General features: G+C 43.5%; 1 protein-coding gene across 7 annotated transcripts in view; it reads right to left on the minus strand.

Moving 5' to 3' along the window:
* ATRX (ATRX chromatin remodeler) overlaps positions 1-20,475 on the minus strand; it is a 643,287-nt gene that overhangs the window by 212,338 nt on the left and 410,474 nt on the right. For all 7 annotated transcript variants that reach the window (XM_033946347.1, XM_033946348.1, XM_033946345.1 and 4 more), the window contains 3 exons: positions 19,665-19,782; positions 4,123-4,253; positions 3,711-3,799 (listed from right to left, as the gene is read on the minus strand). In XM_033946347.1, the coding sequence (XP_033802238.1) occupies positions 3,711-3,799; positions 4,123-4,253; positions 19,665-19,782 (338 nt within the window). The remainder of the gene's footprint in view (positions 1-3,710; positions 3,800-4,122; positions 4,254-19,664; positions 19,783-20,475) is intronic.

A 20,475-nucleotide genomic window follows, 5' to 3' on the forward strand; every position in this document is an offset into this window, starting at 1 on the left:
AACAAAGCTTTATAGCAGATGGAGCCAAATTTAAACAAGATTCTCGCTCAAATGACAACTAATGGAGTCGTCGATAGAAAGGCCTCAAATGGTTACATTTTTTAACGCAAAAATCAAACGCACTGTCATATTTTGTATTACTCGAATATGATTTAAAATTTTCTTATAAGATGCCAAGTAAATAATGTTGCAGTAGTTGAGAGCAGAAAGAATTAAGGACTGAACTACTAATCTGAAAGATACCAAGTCAAAATATTTTTTGATAGTTAAAAGTTTCCAAAGAATCACGAAATATTTTTTTATCATTTGATCGGTATTGTCTTCCAGGTAATAATAACTTTATTTTTGTATACCACAAGCAATTCAGAGCGGTTTACAGAGGAAGAGACTGTACACAGACAGCGATGTTACAGAGAAAGTTTCTAGTTACATTGGTAAGCCAGGAGTAGCTAGGTCTATCTGGAAGTATTTGAGAGAAGTTACAAGGCAAGAAGGAGTCAGAGGAATTTGTCAAAGAGATAGGTTTTAATTGATTTCCTGAAAGATTGGTAGGAGGGTGAGCTGGAAATGAGGATGGTTAGACATTTATTCCATTTGCCTGCTTGAAATGACAGTGATCTATCAAGGTAACGATCTAGTGTCACCCTCCAAGATCTTAATTGGCAAAGTTCTGACCTTTGTTTTGAAGCTTTTTAAGAAAAAATTTTGTTTTTTCCTGGATTAAGCTTACGTTTAAATTTGAACATCCAATGTTCTATCTATGCCAGGAGAAAAGCAATCTGATCTTTTATATCCGCTGAAAAAGTCAACATTGGTAATAGTATAGTAATAACGTCAGCGTAGATATAAAATTTAACTTTCAAGTCTTGCAATAAATTGGCCAAGGAAACCAGAAAGATATTAAAGAGAGTGGACAACAATGGAGATCCCTGAGGTACTCCTGATGGATTACTCCAGGAGGACGACTATTGCCCAGCCGAATAGACTTGATAACACCTATTTTGCAAAAAGCATTTAAACCACTTCCAAACGTTCCCAGTGATTCCAATAGCATCTAAGCAGGCCAATAAGATCTGATGATCAACCAGATCAAAGGCACTACTTAGATCTAACTGAAGAATCAAGACGCTTGATCCTAAACTGAACTGCCCATGAAGATAGTCCATTAGTGATGTCAAAACTGTTTCCGTACTATAACCCAAGCGAAATCCTGATTGATAATCATGGAGGATATCAAATTTATCTAGATATTTTACCAAATCTGCATTTACCAGTCCCTCCATTAGTTTAGTGAACAGCGGAATACTGGCTATGGGCCTATAATTGGATTCACAGATAATGGGCTCTTTTAGGTTTTTTACGACAGAAGTAACGACAATATGACCTAGCTCTTTTAGAAATAAACCCTTTAAGTGAGAGAATAATCCATCTAAATAATTCAGCTTTAAAAACAAAAGGAGCATTTTTCAATAAATTTGGATGACAATTGCCAAGTCTGCAGTTAGATTTCACATACTTCGTAAATAACTTACAGAAAAATAACCAGTCTGGAGAATTAAACTGTGTCCAATTCATATCTGCCCTCGAATCCCCAACCACTTGCATCATTACACTCGCATCGGATTCAATCAGTTAGATCTTAGATGAATAATTTTGTTTTTAAAGAATTAAGCAAGAATATCCGCAGATGGCATGCAATCCGTAATCAAATACTTTTTAGATTCTATATCAAATAGATTATTAACTAATTTAAACAATTCTCTACTATTAATATTTGCTGCTCCAATTTTTGGGGTATAACATTTACTTCGTTTTCCCATAATTAGAGTTTTATATTCTTTCAATTTCAGTCTCCAATTATCCCTATCCTCCTGTTTTCCTGATTTTAACCAAATTTTTTCCATTTTCCATAATTTCTTTTTATAATCTATTAATTGTGCATCATACTGTTTATTTGTACATCTTATTTTCTTAGAATAAGTTTTTAAAGGTGCAATAGTATCTAAAATCTGTTTAATAAAACTCTTCCACTCAGTTAGCACCTGTACCTTTGGCTTGCTCGCCGGTACCATTGGTGCTGTGACATGCTCCAGAGAGGAGGACTTAGAAGTTGTATCACCCCTCGATGGAGAAACTAGTCGCCTAAGGTGTTTTCGCATGGCCGGCATCAATGGACTCGATGCCTTAGTGACTTGCGACCCCTTCTGGGAGACTGTTAGCTTACCAGATGGAGTGATGACTTGCAATACCGGAGATGATGAAGATATATTGGGCGGCGTCAGTGACTTAGTCATCGGTGATTTCAATGCCAAAGGTGTCGATGATGCCCTTCTCTCCATGCTGACACCAAGCAACTTTTTCTATTGAAAGATACAGCTTTTTTTATAGTGCGCTTTTGATGAGTGGAACATCGCGCACAGTTGTATTTCAGTTAAAAATCGTCGGCGGGCTTGACATAGATGGGAAGACAATCTCAGCTAAATTTAAGTCAATGGCCGAGGTCATACGCAAGGCCCTGCCTAATAAAACTCACTAGATGGATGAAGAAAAAAAGAAAACTGTTTTTTTTTTTTTAAATAAACAAAACAAATACAACAAAAAAAAGAAAGAAATGAACATGAGAGCAGGAAGGCAAGGAAAAAATTCCAATGAAATTGAAAAAACACCAATTTCTTAGCTCCGTGGAAAACTAAGAACTCAAGAGCCGCATGCCTACGTCAGGCGAGAAGGCACTCGCAGATGCACAGTGCAGGCTATTGCAAACTTTCTAAATTTCTTAAAGTGGTGATGCACTTTTAAAGTGTCCGTACCGGGGCTCCGTGGATGACGACACCCACAAGTGAGAATATGCTGCCTGCTTGTCCTGGGATAAACAGGTTTTATGTACCAATACTACTAATGTTAGAGGGCATGAAAGAACATGAGAAAGGGAAGTGGTCCACTAATGTTGAGTGCTGCTTGGAGAGGAGCAAGTTGGTTTGTAAGACTGAAGTTTCTAGTAATAATGATAGAGATACTGAAGGTACAGAGAAAGAATGAAGAGAGTGGGGATTAAATATACAGTACTCCCCCGATATTCGCAGGGGTTCCGTTCCAGGAACCCCCGTGAATCTCAAAAAACCATGAATACGGTTTTTCATGGGGGAGCCTGAAGAGGGCAGCGGGAGAGAGCAGCAGGAGAGCAGCCAGAGCGCCGCGAGTGCAGGAAATCACTTGTGGTATGCTCCGACCGCCTCTTCCTGCACTAAGTCGGGCCTTATCCAATCAGGAGCTGCGTGTCAAAGCAGCTCCTGATTGGATAAGGCCGGACTTAGTGCAGGAAGAGGCGGTCGGAGTGTACCGCGAGTGATTTCCTCCACTTGTGGCGCTCTGGCTGCTCTCTCCTGCCTCTCCCGCTGCCCTCTCCTTGTTGGCGGTTCACGGTTGGAAAATACCATGAATGACCGGGACCCCGAACCGCCGACCGCGAACCCACTGTACTACTTTTGAAAAAATGTTTCAGATATGAATGGAGTTCCTCCGTTTTAATTAAATTATTTTATTTACTATTGTAAGCTGCTATACCGTCTGCATTAGCAGGATATCAAATATATAACCACCTCACAATATGAATTTTAGAACATTTACTAAATAATGGTTTGGCTTTAAAACTACAGTTTAAGTAGCACTGGTGATTAAATATACATTTTATATATAGAACCACAATTTACTTGGATTCTTCTTCAGAGCTTAAACTCATTGATGTTTCCTCAGAATCTGAAGCTATGAACTCATCCATACTGTCTTCATCAAAGTAACCCTGCAAAACACATTTGATGTCCTTACAAAATTTTAGAACATTAAAATATCATCTATTTAGAAACATTCAACATCTATCTGTTCAGTCACTTAATAAATTCAAGTTCAGTTCACCACATTATTTGAAACTACATTTTAATACATATGACTTTATACTGAAATATAAGGAACATGACTAGAGGCAAAAGAACAGCAGGCAGTTCTTCTGCACTATATACTCAAGACATTCCCAATATATCATTGAAATACTTCACATCATCTGGCATGGCTTCTTTGGAAAGTTTGCAACAGAAACAGAAGTATGTATTTTAATATCTGCTTTACCTTGTTTTCTTTGCTAATATAGTCCAGCTGTAAACACCAAGGGTGAGTCCAGATTCTGCTCAGCATCTGGAAGTCCTGGAAAAGCTTGGCTCCAGCCTTACCTCTTCCACCTTCACTGTTCCCACTTAAACCTTAAGAGAAAGTTTAGTGATTTTTTTTTTAATAACCTACAATAAATACCAAGTTATACATCATTCTTATTCCCATACAGAAATATACAGCCAAGCGTACAGCACATGCATATCTGCTGCAGCTGCACTTACCCTATTACTGTACTTGTAAACCACACAATTCCATTAAAGAAACTACATGATTTGCTTTAATATCTCCCTCCATTTCCTCAAAATCAATTGTTACCTGCAGCCCGAACCTGTCATATTTACAGACATATCTACCCTAGAATAAATCATGCTTAAAAAGATATATACCATATTATAAAGAATATTGGGCACATATCCTATGGGCTAAAATTATGACAAATCAGAATTGTAACTGAGTCAGCAAATACATTGAATACGTCTAAGTCAAGTACCATTAGTGGTGTAGCTAGGGAATGAGGCACCCACCCCCCAAGTACCTCTTGAAATATTTGCCAGCATGAGCAGCATCTTCCACTTGCTGCTCGCTCTGGCCTTGGCTCCCTTCTAACATCATGTCCTGGTACCGCGCCCAGGAAATTCTGTCAGAAGGGAGCCAAGGATGGCACGAGCAGCAGGTGGAAGACGTTGTTAGCACCAGAAAACATTTCAAGGGTTACACCAGGGGGGCAGAGAGGAGGATAGGTACCAGCTCCACCACGAAGACGGCGCCTGGGACAGTCTCCCCCTCCCCTTACTACGCCACTGCATACCATAATACCCTGCTAGGACAACATGGTTAAATATTGTTTGGTTTAGTTTCTGCAAATTATAAGTTTTTCTCTAAGCAGTTACATCTGCTTTACCTATGTTTAAAAACCCTTCTTAATATATAATTTTTTTCTGAAGATCCACTGGCAGTTTAGAAAAACTATGGGGTCCAACATTCAGAGGCTAAAATGGGCTGGAGAGGCTCCAGATCTCTTCAACTGTGTTGAGCTGTCCAACTGTTGATATTCAGTGGTCCTAAACCAGGTAGCACTGCTGAATACCATCTCTCACTATATTAAAAGTAGGCAAGTTGGCACTGAAGAGGAACCAGTGGTTATGTTATTGCTGGCTATAATCAGTGCTGGGGCCTGCATAGCTAACCTGGTTGTAACTTGGCCAGAATAGGTATGCGGTCAGCCGGGACTCATATAATTTTGGTATTTTAAGCATTCTTCCCCCCCAGAATGGCCCTCAAACTCTTGGGACCAAATAGGCCCCTTGGACCTACCTGATATCTCTGATCAACAAAGACGGGGCCATGGAGCAGGAGCAGGAGCAAAGCACAGCACATTTGCTCCTACCCCTTGCAGCAGCCTTCAGAAAATGGCTGCTGCAACCTCTTACAGCAGTCTCATGGTACTACACAAATACTGCAAGAAGTTATGGCAGCCAGTTTCTGAAGGCAGCCTCATAGGGACTTCACCCTTGCTCCCACTTGAACAACCATGAATATCAGGTAGGCCGGGAAGGGGGGAGGGGAATGTTTATATCTTGCACAGGACTGAGGGGGGAGAAGGTTATACATGTCCAGGGCAACATTCAGCCAGGACCCGCATAAGCTCCAGCTGCCACAGTCTTACAATTTGGTCCATATTTTCAATGCCAGTGCCTGAACAGGACCCAGCACTGAATACAACTAATCTATTGGGCAATGGTCAACATTAAAAAAAAAATACAGTGGTACCTTGGATTACGAGCATAATCCGTTCTAGGAGCATGCTTGTAATCCAAAATGCTCGTTTATCAAAGCGAGTTTCCCCATAAAAAATAATGGAAACTCGCTTTGATATGTCCCCCCCCCCCCTGATAACCGGCATCGCTCCCCCCAGTTCACAAAGGCCCCCTCGCTCCAACCGGCACACCCCTCCCCCCCCCGCACGAACCGGCTACCCCGCCCGAACAACTTAAACTTACCTCCCCCGCCCACTCCCCCGTCTGGCACTGGCACGCAGGCACAGATTGTGCCGGTGCCTAGAAGATCTTCCGGTTTCTGCCTGCCTTGAGCATGCATCTGCGCATGCTCAAGGACTTCTAATTCTCCCTCTTGCCGAGAATCTCGGGAGCTCAGAGAGATTCTGGCGGGTTCTATTAAAGAATTGTTCAACAAATCTCTGGAGAAGGGAATGGTTCCTGGGGATTGGAGGACAGCGGATGTGGTCCCTATTCACAAAAGTGGTCACAGGGATGAAGTGGGAAACTACAGGCCGGTGAACTTCACTTCAGTTGTTAGAAAAATAATGGAAGTGTTGCTGAAAGAAAGGATAGTGCACTTCCTTGAATCTAATGGATTACAGGATCTGAGGCAACATGGCTTTACAAAAGGTAAATCGTGCCAAATGAACCTGATTGAATTTTTTGATTGGGTGACTGGAGAACTGGATCAAGGACATATGCTAGATGTAATTTACTTGGATTTCAGCAAAGCCTTTGATACAGTTCCTCATAGGAGGCTGTTGAACAAACTTGAAGGGCTGAAGTTAGGACCCAAAGTGGTGAACTGGGTTAGAAACTGGCTGTCAGACAGACGCCAAAGGATGGTGGAAGTTGCTCAGAGGAAGGAAAGGTGAGTAATGGAGTCCCTCAGGGTTCGGTGCAGGGACCAATCCTGTTCAATATGTTTGTGAGTGATATTGCTGGAGAGTTAGAAGGAAAAGATTGCCTTTTTGCGGATGATACCAAGATTTGTAACAGAGTAGACACCGAAGAGGGAGTGGAAAATATGAAAAAGGATCAGCAAAAGTTAGAGGAATGGTCTAATGCCTGGCAACTAAAATTCAATGCAAAGAAATGCAGAGTAATGTATTTGGAGATTAATAATCGGAAGGAACCGTATATGCTGGGAGGTGAGAAACTGATATGCACGGACAGGGAGAAGGACCTTGGGGTGATAGTGTCCGAAAATCTAAAGGTGAAAAAACAGTGTGATAGGCGGTGGCTGCTGCCAGAAGGATGCTGGGCTGTATAAAGAGAGGCATAGCCAGTAGAAGGAAGAAGATGTTGATGCCCCTGTACAGGTTGGTGAGGTCCCACTTGGGAGTATTGTGTTCAGTTTTGGAGACCGTATCTGGTGAAGGACATAAGACTTGAAGTGGTCCAGAGGAGGGTGACGAAAATGATAGGAGGCTTGCGCTAGAAGATGTTTGAGGAGAGACTGGAAGCACTGAATATGTATACCCTTTGGGTCCTATGAGGAACTGTATCAAAGGCTTTGCTGAAATCTAAGTAAATTACATCTAGCACAGTGTTCTCCCCAGGGCCTTTTAGCCGGGTGCTCCGCCAGCCTAATTTAGATGACCGCCCGGTTGTCATCTATTGGGAATCCTGCAGCTGCTGCCGCTCAACGTAAAAAAATCCCTCCCAAAAATCCACCTCTCACCGGCTTGAAGACGCAAACTCATGCTTCGGGCTCTAAGGTGTGCGTGCCGGCTTCCCTTCTCTTCCCTCCGAAACTGGAAGTTACGTCCGGGAGGGGGGGGGAGAAGAGAAGGGAAGCCGGCATGCACACCTTAGAGCCCCGAAGCATGAGTTCGCTACGGGCTAAGGTAGAAACATAGAAATAGACGGCAGATAAGGGCCACGGCCCATCTAGTCTGCCCACCCTAATGACCCTCCCCTACCTTTGCCTAGTGAATAGAACCCACGTGTCGATCCCATTTGGCCTTAAAATCAGGCACACTGCTGGCCTCAATCACCTGCAGTGGAAGACTATTCCAACGATCAACCACCCTTTCAGTGAAAAAGAATTTCCTGGTGTCACCTCGTAGTTTCCCGCCTCTGATTTTCCACGGATGCCCTCTTGTTGCCGTGGGTCCTTTGAAAAAGAAGATATCTAGGAGACAGGCAGGAGACTGGTCAATGACAGATGGAAGCTTACAACTCGCTGCCGGGTCCTGCCTACTTTCTGTTTCCACAAAGGCAGGACCCGGCAACGAGGAAGGCCCAAAACAAGTTGTAAGCTTCCCTCCGTCGCTGACCTATGGAGGGAAGCTTACGATTTGCCTAGCAACTTTGCCGACAGATGTGTGAGCTGGAAGGGAAGGGGCGGATGGGCAGGGCTGATGCTGTCGATGCTCATCTCGCCGCCCTTGATCTCGTTGCGCGGCCGGTGGCGAAAACAGTGTAGAACTAGAGCTGGCCACTGTGGACCGGGAACGAGCGTTGCTGGCTCAGTGGCGGCAGTTGCACGTGCTTTTCACACGCTATGATGACAAAAGCTTGCTAACGGTGCAAGGCTTTCGGCAGCTCCTGCGCAGCATCGGTTTGGGGCAAGTCAAGTGGCTACCGGAGGAAGATGCCCGGCACCGGAGCTGGAACCACGACAGCCATGGCTCTGGCTGCCCGGCTCCTTTTGTCCACCGCAGCTTGGCTATGGCAGCGCCCACAAGCCCCGAACCGCTAAACAGACACAACTATCCCAAGGTCGTTACAGCCGGAGCCCCAGGAGGTGAGACACCGAGTGCCACTGTGACTAAACTGATTCATTATTTGCCTGTGACTTTCTGGTATTTAGGATTAACTTTTTCCATTCAACCGTAGACTTTAAACACACAAGTCTGGAAGTCTAAGCATATTTATTTATGTTTACAGGTATTTGGGTCCACTTCAATACTCACAGCTCTAATAGTTCTGATTACTATTAGAGCTGTGAGTATTGAAGTGGATTCTAGTTATCCTCACAGATTATTATATTTATTTCCCTAGTGGAATTTTACAGGTATTTGGGAACATAAAACATAGTGAAAGCTACTTCCGACCGGTGATAGGACAAAAGCGCGCGAGATTTCGGCGCCCACATTTCAGCACAGACCCCAGCGCACTGCCTAAAAAGTTACTTTTAAATAGCTCTGACGGAGGTGTGTGTGGGGGCACCTCCCCACTTTACTTCATACTTTTTGCGCTGCCGTTGGGGGGGGTGTCATTATAGAGAAAACTGAACTTTTTCCTCAAAAAATCAGGAAAAAGTTAAGTTTACTCTATAATGGAGGTTTCCAACCCCACAACTCCCCTCAATGAAGTAAACTGGGGGGAGGGGGGGTTTCCCCACTCACACCCCGTGTCTGAGCTCTTTAAAAGTAACTTTTTAGGCGGCGTGCTGGAGTCTTATGCTGATTTGTCTGCGCTGAAATGTCGGCATGCTGAAGTCCCGCGTGCGAGTGACTGAACCATTGCGACTTTGCCCCCCCCACCGAAAAAAGGAGATTCTGCAGTGGGAGAGTCGTAACTGATGTTATTTAATAGAGCAGGGACTGGATGCTTGAAGAATGTGATAATTTTTAACTGCCCAATGTGAGCTAAACTAAACTAAACTTTAAGTTTATATACCGCATCATCTCCACGGATGTTGTGGAGCTTGGCACTGTTTACCACAACTTAAAATATAGGAAGAGAAGGAAAAAAAAGGTTTACATGAACTTATATATAGAAGAGAAGAGTAAGGGGGCATAGAATTACATTTTAGTGAAAAGCCAGGTTTTCAGTTGCTTGCGGAATAATTGGAGGGAGCCCAGGTTCCGCAGCGGGGTAGTAAGGTCGTTTCAAAGACCTGTGATTCTGAAGAGAAGGGATTTTCCCAGTTTGCCTGCATAGCGAATACCGTGTAGAGAGGGGAAGGATAATTTATACCTTTGGGCGGGTCTGGTAGAGTCAGGACTCGAGGAGTTATAAGATAGTGGGATTAAGGGAGGAAGGATGCCGTGAATGATCTTAAAAGCCAGGCAGGAGCATTTAAAATGGATTCTGGAAATCACTGGGAGCCAGTGAAATTTGGCTAGGAGTGGGGAGACATGGTCAGACTTGCGTTTTGCAAAGATCAACTTGGCTGCAGTATTCTGGATTAGCTGGAGTCTTTGAAGACTTTTTTTTGATAGGCTTAAGTAGATGGCATTGCAGTAGTCTAATTTGGAGAGGATGATGGATTGGACAAGGACGGCGAAATGTTGTTGGCGAAAATAGGATCTTACTTTCCTCAGCATGTGGAGGCTGAAAAAGCATGATTTAGCCAAGGAGTTGAGGTGGTCATTGAGGGAGAGAGAAGAATTGATTTACCTTGACTTCCAAAAAGCCTTCGACAAGGTACCACACGAAAGATTGCTTAAGAAGATATGAAACCACGGAGTGCAAGGGGAGGTCCACCGATGGATCAAAAACTGGCTGGCGGAGAGGAAGCAGAGGGTTGGAATAAAGGGACATTACTCAGACTGGAAATGGGTCACGAGCGGAGTTCCACAGGGGTCAGTACTGGGACCGCTCCTGTTCAATATCTACATAAACGACCTAGAGGTGGGAACAAAATGTGAGGTCATTAAATTTGCAGATGACACCAAACTATACAGCAGGGTTAAAACCATGGAAGACTGCGAAGATCTCCAAAAGGATCTAACGACACTGGAAGAGTGGGCCAAAAAGTGGCAAATGAGCTTCAACATAGGGAAATGCAAGGTCATGCATGTGGGGAAAAAGAACCCGATGTTCAGCTACAAAAAGGGGGGATCACTACTAGGGGTAAGTAACCTTGAAAGAGACCTGGGAGTGATGATAGACACAACACTGAAGGCGTCGGCGCAGTGCGCCACAGCCTCGAGGAAAGCAAACAAAATGTTGGGTATCATTAAAAAGGGTATCACGACCAGGTCGAAGGAAGTCATCCTGCCACTGTATCGTGCAATGGTGCGGCCGCATCTGGAATACTGTGTCCAGTACTGGTTGCCGTACCTCAAGAAGAACATGGCAGTACTTGAGGGATTCCAGAGAAGAGCAACTAAGCTGATAAAGGGTATGGAAAATCTCTCATATACTGACAGATTGAAACAGTTAGGACTGTTCTCCCTGGAGAAGCGGAGACTAAGGGGAGACATGATAGAAACCTTCAAGATCCTGAAAGGCATAGAGAAAATAGACAGGGACAGATTTTTCAAACTAAGGGGAACCACAAGTACAAGGGGGCACTCGGAGAAATTGAAAGGGGACAGGTTTAGAACAAACGCTAGGAAGTTCTTTTTCACCCAGAGGGTGGTGGATACATGGAATGTGCTTCCAGAGACTGTGGTAGACAGGAGCACTGTACAGGGCTTCAAGGAAGGTTTGGATAGGTTCCTAGAGGACAAAGGGATTGAAGGGTATAGATGGGTTATAGGGATAGGAGTAGAGGTATGTTATAGGAATAGGAGTAGAGGTATGTTATAGGAATAGGAGTAGAGATAGGTTATAGAGCTAGTCAGGGACCACTGCTCAGGCAAAAGGGCGTGATGGGCCGCCGTGGGAGCGGGCGGGAGCGGACCGCTGGGCGAGATGGACCTCTGGTCTGCCTCAGCGGAGGCAACTTCTTATGTTCTTATGATGCCAAGGACCTTGCTTGAGAACTCAAGCTGCAGTGCAGTGCCTGGGGGTAGTGCGAAGAGGGTGGGCAGGTGTTTTAATTTTGGGCCGAGCCAGAGTAATTTTGTTTTTGATTCATTCAATTTCATCTGTACCGAGAAGGACCAGGAATGGAGTCTCATTATGCAAGCTGTAATGTTCTCGTGGAGGTTGGTGAGGTTCTGGTCTGTCTCAAGGAGGACAAGGATGTCATCAGCCTAAGTGTAAATTGTTTCAAGGGGGGATAATTGGGGGAGTTTCAGGGAGGACATATAGATGTTAAAGAGAATAGGGGATAGGGGTGATCCTTGAGAGACACCGCAAGATGGTGTCCAAGGAACGGACATGGCGAGAGCGTAGGAAGTTTGAGAACCACTTTAGGATGGTGGATTCAATTCCTATCTCGGAAAGTTGATAAAGTAGTATGTCGTGGTGGACAACATCGAAAGCTGCAGAGAGATCGAATTGTAATAGGACAGCGAATTTCTTACGAGAATGTAGTTGTTGCACCTTAGAAATTAAGGAAACTAAGAGGGATTCGGTGCTGAAGCTGGGTCTGAAGCCATATTGGTAGGGATGGAGGATGGAGAATCTCTCTAGGTAAGAAGAGAGCTGGGTGGTGACTATGGCCTCTAGTAGTTTAGTTAGGAGAGGGATATTTGCTATGGGGCGGTAGTTAGATGGTAAGGAAAGGTCGAGATCAGCTTTTTTCAGAAGAGGGGACAAGGCAATGTGTCCCATTTCTGTGGAGAACAGGCCCGATAGTAAAGCAGAATTTATAAGTCTGGTAAGGGAGGACATGGCCTGCGCGGGAATGTTTTCGTAAATGTAGGAAGGGAAAGGATCCAAGATGCAATTGCAGGATTTCAGTTTGAGACAGAGTTTAGAGATCTGGGATTCGGATACAAGTTCAAAGGCAGTCCAGGATCTATCAGCAGGGATAGGGTTGAAATCGTTGGGAGGCAGAGAATTGTAAGAGACTGCTGGGGGGAAAGAACTCCGTAAGGTAGTAATCTTTTCATTGAAAAATTTAGCTAGGTTGTTTGCGGATGGGGGGGGAAAGGGGAAAGGTGGAGCTGTAAACACTATATAAGCGATATGAGGTTTTAAGGCATTATGGTCTTAGATATGCTGATTTGTTGGAGGCAAGGCATGGGAAAATGTTTTTGTGCTTAGTTTTATAGTTTATCTGTAGCAGGTTGGTACAGCATGGACAAGGATGCCTGGCGTAGACAAGTGCATTAGACTATGACATCTGTGTTTTGAATGGTGTACAAAGTTGGAAGGATGGGCTGTTGAGGGAGATAGAGGAAAAACTGTAAACCTTGAGCACGTTTTTTGAAGGATGTGTTTTGTTGGGTTTTTTTCTGAGTACCATGAATAGAACTAGTGTGCATCTTTCTGTTCTGCTGCACCTGAACAAACATGTTTTCTCCTTAGTATCCTTTGACTTATTCAAGGAAGGTATTGTTTTCCTAGTATGGTAGTCCTGGGGTTATTGATGCAGTTGCAGTACTGTAGAGAAACACTTTTCTAGATTATACATCTTATTGTTTGGGGGTGTATTGGGGGAGGCTTATCCTTGCTTTTAAAGTTGGATTTATAAATGTATTCTGCATTATTATTATTTTTGTATTAATAGCATTATTATTATTATTTTTGTATTAATTGGATTTTTATAATTTTGACAATGCAAGCGTTTGTTTGTGACGACATAAAATTTTAGGAGGTAGTACTAAGATACAAAATTATACTAACTCTCTCCACTGCAAAGGGAAACAGAACTCATTATGTGTTGGCAAGCATGCACTAAGATACCAACTGAACTATATAGTAGCATAGTAGATAATGGCAGATGAAACTTGTAGTCCATCCAGTCTGCCCAAAAAGATAAACTCATACCATAAAATGTGATTAGATACTACAAAGGCATTCTTGATCTTGATTCGTCCTTGCCATTTTCAGGGAACAGACCATAGAAGTCTGCTCAGGACTGGCTTTGCGTCTCAATTACTGGTGTTGCCATCTAATAACTGCTACGCTTATTTGGTTCGGTGTCAGGTCAAAAGCGCGCCGGGACAAAGGCGCGTCCAGACAATTGAGCGCAGCGCGGAGGCGCGCGCCGCTCTAAATTATTGTTTTTAGGCCTCCGACGGGGGGGGGGGGGGCGTGGGGTGGGAACCCCCCCACTTTACTTAATAGATATCGTGCCGCGTTGTGAGGGGTTGTAACCCCCCACATTTTACTGAAAACTTCACTTTTTCCCTGTTTTTAGGGAAAAAGTAAAGTTTACAGTAAAATGTGGAGGGTTACAACCTCCCAAACCCCCCATAACGCCGGCGCGATGTCTATTAAGTAAAGTGGGGGGGTTCCCCCCCACGCCCTCCCGTCGGAGCCCTAAAAACAGTAATTTAGAGCGGCGCGAGCCTCCGCACTGCGCTCAATTGTCCGGACGCGCCTTTGTCTTTCGCGCCGTTGTCTATGAACCGTTTGGTTCCATGACTTCCATACATGATTCCTTCATGCACAAACTTACTGTCACAGAATACAAGCTTAGGGCCTGTTTTTTTATAGGATGTCAGTTTCAGCAGCCACCTAGAGAATGACACGGGGAAAAAATTGATCACTGTTCCCGCCCAGTCCCCGCCCCATCCCCGCAAGCTCAGTCCCCACCCCACAAACTGTCAGATCCCATCTGCACAAGCCTCAAATAGTTATGATTTTATACTGAACTTATTTTATTAAAGTCTAAAAAGAGATTATTCTGTACAATTGTCATTTTATAAACACAAATAATACAGAGCAAGGATCAACAAAACCCCTGTCTCCCCTCCATTTCAGAAATATCCCCTCCACTATTGTGAAAACTGAACAAACCAAATTACTACAGAATGCTACATAGAAAATACTTTAGGCACACATGACAGGAATAGTGTTAGGGAAGAGCAACTAGGGCAACTGCCCCCTGGTCAGAGAGAGAGCCCTAAGCCAACTGGAAGCTAAAGAAGCACAGCCTGGGCTTTGCAGTCCCCAATTATGTCTAATACCAGCTTTAGCAGGATATATATTTCAAATCTGAAATATTCTAATCACAAAATATAATATAAATTAATTTTTTTCTATCTTTTGTTGTCTGGTAATTTTATTCTTCAAATCACATTGGTCTCAGGCTTTGGTTGCTTTCTGTCTTCATCATGGCATAGCTGGCTCCTGAAAGTAAAATAGGCCCAAGAGGAGCTAGGGAGAAGATGCCGAGTCTGACACGGGCACAATTTTTTTTACCACAGGAGCAAGACTTTTCACCACTCCCACGGGGTGGTGAAAGATCTTGTCCCCATTTCCCGGCGGGTGGTAAAAGATCTTGTCCTCATTCCTGTGGTAAACCAGTTGCAAATGTCTCCATTCCTGCGGATTTATTGCGGTGACCACAATTTACCGCGGTAAACGGTTCCCGTGTCATTTTCTACAGCCGCCTAAGAAGCATCTGATGCAGAATCACATCTGTCCTAACAGATGCCTAACATGCCCCACCCCCAGCGCTGGCTAGAGACCTTTCCATTGAAAAAGTATATACAACCGGCTGAGCCGATCGCAGCACGTGAACCCCCAATCAGCTGAGCCGGCAGGACTCCCTGAAGCCATGGGTTCAGAGAGTCCTGCCTGATTGGGGAGAAAATACCCCTGCTGCGATTAGCTGAGCTGGCTGTAGCAGAGGAATACCCCCCAATCGGCAGGAGGGATGTCTACTCCCTCCTTCCTGATAACCCCCACCCCCATCGGCGATTGACAGGACGGATGACCACTTCCTCCTGCCACCAGCCCCCCAAACCCTTGACAATCCCCCAACCGCCAAACCCCGAGCCTCCCACCCAGATGAAGCTTCAACACTCTTCCAACCACTGGACCCAGAAAAACTTAAAATTGGAAAAACTATGTGAACTGAACCTTTTCTCATGAATTTAGAAACACAAACTTGAAGGCAGTTAAAGGCCAAATGGTCCATCCATTATGCCCATTCACAGCATCCACTATAAGAGACCTCACATGCTTGTCCTACATTTGTATTGTATTTGGTATGTTTTGTGTAACAGTGGAGATCAACTGCTTTTACACCTAAGCAGCAATGAGACCAGCCACAACCACCGAGAGCACACAGACCCGATCCTACCAAGAGTGTGAACTCTTCCCCCCATGCAATCCGCTAAGAAGATCGACTGTCGGCTCCGGGCGGCTTTCCCGCAGAGGAGAGAATCCTGCATTCACCGTGGGCCTCATCTGGGGCAGCCTCCTTGGAGCGGCTGGGGCACGGGCAGTGTGTCTGGGAGGGAATGCATGGATGGGAGAACATCGCAGGGGAGGAGACATAGGCATCCTGGGACTGTCTGCCAAATCTCTTCCCTGAAGAAGCCCTTTCTGGAAACGTCAATCGCTCCTCCTAAACTTACTTGCTCCACTTCATCACTGACGCTGAAACCGTGGATTGAAGACAAAGTTTTATTTTATTTTTCTTTCCAGCTTATGATTTATCTTTAATCTTATCTATTGTTTTGCCTTTTGTCTTTGTTTTGTTCTATTTCTATCATTTAAATTTCTCCAGAATTCTACTGTTCAACGGCTCCCCCTTCTGCTTCTATTCCTTTCTCTCCTCTCTTCTACCTTCCAAAGTATTTAGATCAATGCTGTCTTGTTAAAATGTTTATTTTATTTTTATTTTTCCTCTAACTCTACTTTTCACTTCTCTATTACCCTCCAGGTACTTTAGTTAGATTGTGAGCCTTCGGGACAGTAAGGGAATTTTTCAAGTACCTTTCTTATTTCTAATCTTAATGTATATTTTCTGTAAACCGCTTAGAACCTAACGGATGTAGCGGTATATAAGAAATAAATTACATTACATTACACTCATTAATATAAAACATACCGAATACAATACAAATGTAAGAAAGAAAGGAACTTTATCTAGTGAATGAAAAGCAAAGCCAAAACGAAGCTACATAAATAAGTGATTTATATACAGTGACTATTATCACAGTAAATCTCCAATAATAACAGTTAAGTTTTCTCTCTAATGCATGTGTTAATTAGGGTATTCAAACACATGTTGCATGTTATTTTGTGGATACCATATTAACAGATTTAAAAACATAAGAATACTCATACTGGGTCAGCCCAATAGTCCATCTTTCCCAGAATCCTGTTTTCAACAGTGGCCAATCCAGATCACAAGTACCTGGCAGAAACCCAAATAGTAGGAACATTTCCATACTACCGATCCCAGGGCATGTAATCGCTTCCCCATGTCTGTTTCAATAGCAGACAACGGACTTTTCTTCCAGGAACATGTCCAAACTTTTTTTTAAACCCATCTATATTAACCACCATTACCACATCCATTGGCAATGAGTTCCAGGGATTAACTATTGTTTGATTGAAAATATATTTGCTCCTATTTGTTTTAAAAGCATTTCCCTGTAACTTCATTGAGTGTCTCCCCCCACCCCAAGATCTAACAATCAAAACCTACTTTCCATACCGTCAATATGCGAACTGTTTTACGATACTACTCGTAAATCCATTTTTTTCAGTTACTGCCCCTTCTTTGTGGAATGCCCTCCCATTAGATGTTCGATTAGAGAACTCGCTTAGAAAATTTAAAACCAAGCTCAAAACTTTTCTCTTTAAAGATGCCTTTACTCTTTAGTACCAGCTTCCACTTCTCAAACGTCTAATTTCTGTGAAGCTCTGAAACATCAAACGCTTCTTCTGAAGCAATCCCCTCCATAATGTTTTGCCACTCTCCTTTTACCTCCCCCTTTTTATTAATTTTACTTCGATGTATTTTAAACAACTTCTCCTTTCCCAACTTCCCTTTTGTCTCATGTACGTTAATGTGAATTTGCGTAGTATTTTAATATATGACAAAATATTGTTTTTATTTACCCATTTTAACAGTTTTCTACAATTATTTTATATTGTACACCGTTTAGACATTTGTTTTGATAGACGGTATATCAAAAATAAACAAACTTGAAACCAATATCTGAAATCCTTTACAGAGTATATGGACTAACACAATCAAATATTTTCCTTATAAAAGTGTAACAGAATAAAAATGCAAAAGAAGAGTCACATAACAAGTACAATTTGAAGAGCTACCATATTTGGGTGCTAATATATGCTGCTACCACAGAAACTTCTATGGCCTTTGACCATTATTTTCAGGTATTGTTTGCTCATGTTGAAAAACAAAACCAACTTTTTCAGGGGTTTTGAAACATGTTCTAATAGAGTTGGTTCAAAAATTTTTCTAGATGATTCTTTTTTGTAAAAGTGGGTTGAAAATACCCAATTTTAGATGTCTTATGAAAAATCACAAAACTTAAAAGTGAAATTGTAAAGTAATGAGATTAGCCTATAAATTGAAATTGTATATTTGAGAACAAAGTCATGTCACAAAATAATAAGACAAAAAATTAAAGGGATAGCTTCATTATTACAGGATCCATAGAAGGTTAACCTTTGAAATTATTTAGCATGTTCATTGTTTCAGCCTACTTTGAAGCTTTTTACATATGCCAGTTTCAAAAAATGAAAATCCACATTATTCCACAGAATAGAACAGTGTATTGCAAACTGTGTGCCTCTTGAGATTCCAAGTGTGCTGTGGCACACTGAGGAGGAAGAGGCGCACCGGACAGCTGACTTGCCTACAGGATGTGCTTCTCACCACAAGAGGCACGTCATGTAGGTCCTGAGGTTCTCAACACGCAGTATGGCACCAGCGCAGCATTCTAGCGACTTCCTGCTGCCATTGCGTATCTCCCAGGACTCCTGCCTTCATCTACTCTCCCCACCCCTGGACCAGCAGCAGCAGTTCAGTGTGTGTTTAACTTTACCACACAGCTGCCACTAGCAATAGTTTAGACACAGTTCCATCAGGCAGCCTTGGGGCGTTTGCTAGGCTGGTCCACTTTGATGATGCAACTTCCTCTTTCATCAAGAGGCGGGCCAGCCTAGCAAAGGCCCCGAAGCTGCCTTATAAGATATGCGTCTAAACTAATGCTAGTGGCAGCTGTGTGGGGAAGTTAAAAGCACAGTGAGCTGCCGCTAGAGAGGAGAAGTAGTGCTGTACAGGGGAAGAGGGAAAGAGAAGGGATACTGCTGGGCAGGAGAGGAGGGAAAGGGAAGAGAGGTACTGCTGAACATGGGGAGAGGGAGATGTGCTGCTGGACAGAGGGGAGGGGAGGGGAGGTAAAGGGAAGGGAGAAGAAGTGTTGCTGGACCTGGTAGAAGGGGAGGGAAAGGAAAGGTGCTGCACAGTGGAACGAAGGGTGAGATGGTGCATGGGGAGAGATCATATTTGTTCCGAGTGGGATTGGGGGAGGGAAGAAAATTGTTGCAGGAGGAGTGAAAGTGATGAGAGAGGGAGAGATGGACATGGGGTGGGAGAGGGATAAATGGTGATGGGGGTGGGAAGGAGGGATATCACTCGAAGGAAGAGGCAAGGAGAGAGAAAGCATGCAGAAGGCAGAAGTGTTGGATTCATGGAGAGACCTGAAATGCAGGTATGCTGTGGGATGTTTCCGCTTCTTTCATAAAAGTTACTTGATAAAATAAGATGTGCTTGGACCACTCTCTAATTACAAGTTCAGATATCCCCCTGACAGTGACACTTTTTAAGTTACATTTAACCTAATGAAATACTGAATAAAAATAAATAGATAAGGATCCTATGACGACAGAACACATAAAGCTCTGTGTAATGAAAACTATTTAACACAGAGTGGTGTTTCTGAGGATCACAACATTTTGGAAAGGTGTCACTGTTGGGCGATATCTGAACTTTGTTTACTCTTGATGTTATAATTGAATAATTTACACCTTAAACGTTTACTACGAAAGCGCAATTATTTTGATGGACCATTATCTAGACATGCAATTGCTGCTGCTGGAGAATACAATAACTTCTGGAACAGTTAGTAACATTTGCTGTTTATTCCAAGACTGTGCAGTTGTGATAGTGACTTGGCATTTCAACATGAATTGCTTTTATTGACCTACCTGTTAAGTTATCCAAGTAGTACCGATACAGCTTGCACTGAATTGAAGTCATTCTCACAGCTAGAACATACTCATATTTGGGTGGCAAGAACTTTGTAAGGGCTGTGTAATCTTTTCTCTGCAAATTAACAGAAAAATAAAAGTTATCTGTTAATCTACCGGCCAGTTAACAAATCTGTTGAGGAAATCTGCATATTTCTGCTAACAACACTATACAGATTATATTCACGTGTTTTCCCTTTCTACTAAAATGCACTAAGGGCTAGATTAACTAAACCTGCACAATCGTGCCTGATCTGCGACAAGCCGACTGATCCACAACGGGTTAGCATGCAAATGGGGGCAATCAGAGGAATGCTCCCCACCGACCACATGGATCGCTAGTGAGTGATCCTGAAGCATGCGCAGACCATCTTCTTTGCCTGTAGATGGTCTACGAATGCTCTCCGCTGGAACTTTTTTAAACATTTCGGCTCCATAGCAAGCAATAGGCTATATGGCAAGCATAGCAAGCAGTGGGTCTCCTCCCTCCTGCCGATATGCGAGTGCTGTCAACTTGTTGCAGGGTATGGAGGAGAACCGAGGGGGGAGGGGCTGCAGAGGAGAAGTTCGCGGCTTGTGCCCAGCATGATGTGAGACTTTTAGAAGACCGAAATGAAGCGCATGCCGCCCCAACTTTCCTGCTCCCTACCCACCCCTTCCCCGCAGTGCAGCCCCGCTTTAAACCTGCGGGTTAAAACCACGGGCTCGCACTACGGGGAAGGGTGGCAGAGAGCATGGCTCTTGAAGGGCTGGAAGTGCGGCGATGTAT

Source organism: Geotrypetes seraphini, chromosome 5 (genome assembly GCF_902459505.1).
Source record: "Geotrypetes seraphini chromosome 5, aGeoSer1.1, whole genome shotgun sequence".
NCBI classification, from domain to species: Eukaryota; Metazoa; Chordata; class Amphibia; order Gymnophiona; family Dermophiidae; genus Geotrypetes; species Geotrypetes seraphini.